This window comes from Geospiza fortis, unplaced genomic scaffold, assembly GCF_000277835.1.
Source record: "Geospiza fortis unplaced genomic scaffold, GeoFor_1.0 scaffold93, whole genome shotgun sequence".
NCBI classification, from domain to species: domain Eukaryota; kingdom Metazoa; phylum Chordata; class Aves; order Passeriformes; family Thraupidae; genus Geospiza; species Geospiza fortis.
Genome location: NW_005054854.1, coordinates 24147 through 28718, shown reverse-complemented (window position 1 = coordinate 28718; position 4572 = coordinate 24147). Strand labels below are relative to the sequence as shown.

Here is a 4572-nt window from a genome sequence, read left to right as displayed (position 1 = left end):
CCCAGCGGCTGCACCGGCCCCGGGGGCTCTGCCCGACTGCAAACAGCCAGAGCAGGAGGTCTTGTTTAACGACAAGTAGGAACCCTTATGATTGCAGCAGCAATATCCGTGTAATAAGGATCTAATTATTTGTAGCTCAAATAAACATGGAAACAAATATTACACCTTATCAAAGATTTTCTGCACTCTGGTTTGAGATGGTACGAAAATCAGAAACCAAATATGTGTTCCCAAAGCACAAATTGGTTCTCTCATGCACAGTCAAAGAATTGAAACCAACATCTGAAAAGAAGATTGCTGAGATGTACAATTCAATTGTTCCAGTGGTCCCCGAGATATTGTTTACCCATCACCTGTGAAAAACCGGCTTGAAACAAAAGGACACTTATCCAGTGATTAACACCTGTAGATTAATATGAAGCAATGGATCTGCTCTCAGATAAATGCCAGTGTACCTACATACCTGACAGAGAATAAGAAAGTGCAAAGCAGTGCAGACTCTGCCCTGTGTCCATCCTCACACTGCGACTCACTCTATCCCGAAAACCTTCTGTGCTTTTTGGTGGAAACTCAAAAATTAGGCCTGCTACAATAGTTCATTTAATATTTCCATTGTTTTGATTTTCCTAACCTCTCAGCAAAAGTCTCAACATCTCCCCAATCCATTTTAGGACTGCAAAATCAGCTCAATGGTTTTCAATGAATTCTGAAGATCCATTAGAAACACCAGACCTCCATCTGACCTCATCAGAGAGCGGGAGATATTTCAGTGCTGTGATTTTCTGGTGCTTTACTACAACACAGCCCTAAAAATTCTTTCTGAGAGCAGAGCATGTAGAAACTCACTGAGGCCTCAAGGTGCAAGCTAGGCAAGCTGCAGCAATATTAAAAGGCTATGATTTCTTTCTGACTGGACTAAATGACTTTACTAAGCAGCAGAACAACAGAAATCCTTGGCAATTATTAAATCAAAAAGCCAAACTAAATGCCACCCACTGCCATACATGGGGCCAATCATTGGCTACTGTGACACATCAGGGCCTGTGCAGTGCAGGAAAACACAGAGAGCAGCACGTAGCTGTGTAGACCTCAGAGACACAAGAAGAATCCCAAGGTAAGTGGAATTGGCCAGCAGCATTTTACAGCTACCCACTTGAGTGAAGCAATTTTTTCATTTTCCTCACACACAACATTCTGTCTTCATTTGGTTCTCAAGGGAAGTTACTATTTCCTGCAAAGCAGTACCCACAAGTGGGAAGGAAACATGAACCATGGCTTCCAGAAAACAGAGCCTGACTTGAGATCCAAGGTGGAAAATGTAATTATCACTTTCATGAACTCTCTGTCAAGATATGCACTTCCCGTCTTTTATCACATGCACGGATCCACGAAGATGTGACTGCTCCTAAGGTCATTTTTACATCTCTTAACATATGACAAAATTAGAACACAGATGTACTCCCCTCACATGTCCTCATTCCACATCAGCTGTAATAACATGTCATGAAAAGAAAACCACACAAGCAATGCAGGGATGCATTAGGAGTGCTTTCAGAGAAACTCACCAGGCGGAAATCTCAGGCCTCTCTGTGGACAAGGAATTTCATATCCGAGAGCCCCTGGAACCCACTGAGGTCTCAGGTTGGAAGTGAGATCTTGAAATCTTGTTCTGGACTGCCAGTGGGACTTCATTTCATTAAACTCTCAAGAGCTCTCATCAGCTTTTCTACTTTGTGGCCTGCTCATGCTCCACAGATTTGAAGGCCTCAGTCTGAAGGCCTCAGTCTGAAGGCCTCAGTCTGAAGGCCTCAGTCTGAAGGCCTCAGTCTGAAGGCCTCAGTTTGAAGGCCTCAGTTTGAAGGCCTCAGTCTGAAGGCCTCAGTCTAAAGGCCTCAGTCTAAAGGCCTCAGTCTGAAGGCTTAAGTCTGAAGGCTTAAGTCTAAAGGCCTAACTTGTGTCAGATTTAACAAGTACACAAGACACATATCTAATATCTAGAGGTAAGGCACTCCAAGTAATTCCTTTGGAGGAAAAGCAAAGAAAAATGCAGAGAACCATAACTAAGTGATCTATATAATAGCTAGGGAAAACTGAATATTTATACCAACCATTTAGATATTACAGCAACTCTTCCACCAGCCCTCTCTCTGTGCAGGCAGAATGCTCAGACATCACCCAACAGGGACCCCCTTTGCAGACAGACACCACTGGAAGAAGTTTTCCACACAACTTCTCTCTTGTTATGGAGAACAGGGATCACAACACAGGTCCACACATATGGACTCTGCTCATCACTGATATTTGAAGAAATGTAAAATGTCTTAACAGTCATAAGCAATATGCAGCTCAGTTAAAAACTCAGATCAAGATCAACTCAAAGATGGCTTCATTCTTCCTAAGAACATGGACACTTTTGAATATATGCCACTTTGGAACCATTCATGTGAAGTTTATGTCCACATCCAAGAGCTACCACTCACAGGGAAGAGCTGTATCAGACACGACAGAGGATGAAATGAGTGACTTTCTGGCACGTGCTTCAAATAAAAAGCCCCAAACCCAGACTGCTGGTAAATTAGACTCTCCCATCCCTACAATCCTACCAATTTCAACACCAACAAAACACCAGCAGTAACATCAACACGCAAGAGCCATTAATAACACCTGAAGGTTTGCCCAAAGCTTGGAAAAGCTTAGTACAAACATAGCAAAACGCCACATCATAACTCTAACAAGGACATATAGCTGGGGAAATGACATTTCCCACAGCATTTCTTAGACACAGAAGCCCTAAAGCATGCACTTCCCTGGGCATTGCTTGCAGACAAACTCGTTGGAGGATTGCCATCCTTTTCTGGACACAGGAAAAGGGCACTTGGTGTAAGTGGCACAGGCCTTGGCACATCCAGATCACAGAACCCCCCTTTGCTTGCTTAGGGGCCAATCTGTCCCTGGGAACAATCTCTCCCTGACTGTTCACCATGAGTATGTTACAAGTAAGATCAGTGACTCTAGAGACATTTTCAGATAAAGTTTCGGGCACATACAGGTCCACCTCTACCTGGTCTTGACAAACAACTCCACAGTTAAACTATCATTCACAGAGAGCACACCGTTACAGAACAGCACACTTGTGAATCCACAGCTTGGCCATTTATAATCTGAGCATATTCATTTTATGTAGTCCAGGAATGGACCATGGAAGTTAAAAACACACCTGCTTTCTGTCCAACAGTGCTTCCTCACACACTGCACTTGCAAGAGTCTCCTCAAATTCATTACAGATTATTTGGTTCTCTCTGATGGTTACCATTAGCAGATGAACTCCACTGCAAGAAAAGTTGCAGAGACAACTTACCATGGCTAACATTTAACTTTGTCACACATGCAAGTGAGAAAGAAGGCAATTGCTCCCATTAAAAATGTAAGGAAACACATCTATGAATGTCTTTCCCTGTCGAGTTGTAAAAATGAAAGGCATGTATGGGACAGCCAGGCAACTGTAAGAGATGTGATCAGATACTACCAGATACAAAGGCCGATCTTAAGATCAGTGCAAAGAACAAGACAAGCAGATAACATCTGCAGAAATGAAGTGATCACACTCATCTAGATTAGGGCTCTTAGAGAAAAAACATAAACTAAGTATTAAAAGTAGGGATGTAATGAATTTCCTTATTACAAAGCTCCCATTGTGATATTTCAGATTAGAATATATAATGCTATTCTTTATATACATTTGCTATACATAAATACATTACAATACATTAAATATATTACAATAACCTGTAAACACACCTGCTCTCAATTGAACTGAAGCAATATCTGTTAAGCCATTAATATTCGGGAAGGAGAAAATTGCATTACTTTATACTACAGATCAACACTAAAAACTCATCTTATCTTACCTTACCTTATCTCTTAACAGTCTTTCACACACAGAACCCACTATTTGCATGTCCTGCCTCTAAAATCTTGCATATTGTGTCTCGACCTTGATCCTTTGAAAGCAGTTTCCATCAAAATACCAGATATTCTGAGGGTTTCCCTTCAACATGCACCAGGATAACCTAGAGCCTTCAAACAGTTATCTCTACAGGTCTCTACTAAGAGGGAAGAACTATTTGTCTGTAAAATACATCTCAGAGAAGAAGGGGGAAGGAGGTGAAACATTACTTGTCCATCAAAAGATACTGAGGCAGCGAGGATCATATGATACAGAAATACCTTCACTTAGAAAAACTCTCCAGCCAAGAGCAGTCTCCCTTATCATGCGTCCCTCAAAACTGGAAAGCGAAGATCGTGGTGTAGCAATAGGCCACGCAATCAGCACAGCCCTAAAAGATACTTTGCCTTCAATGTCAGCAAACAAGACTCTACAGGACATGGAAAAGAGTAGAGAAGCAATAGAAGCAAGAATGGCCGAGAAAAACTCGTACGGGGAACTCACCGGGACTGAGGCGGAATCCGCGGGGAGGGCGCCTGTGGGGTCGTCGTCCCCGAGCAGCGGCGCGGGCTCGTCGGGCGGCGGCCGGGCCGGGAGGGGGTCGCAGCCGCTGGGGGGGCCGCGGG

At 43.1% G+C, this 4572-nt stretch overlaps 1 protein-coding gene across 1 annotated transcript in view; it reads right to left on the bottom strand.

The window, feature by feature from the left end:
• Window positions 1-4572, bottom strand: part of LOC102034981 (protocadherin-16-like) — a 21315-nt gene that overhangs the window by 2890 nt on the left and 13853 nt on the right. The window contains exon 9 of the mRNA XM_031065545.1: window positions 4451-4556. Coding sequence (XP_030921405.1) covers window positions 4451-4556 — 106 coding nt within the window. The remainder of the gene's footprint in view (window positions 1-4450; window positions 4557-4572) is intronic.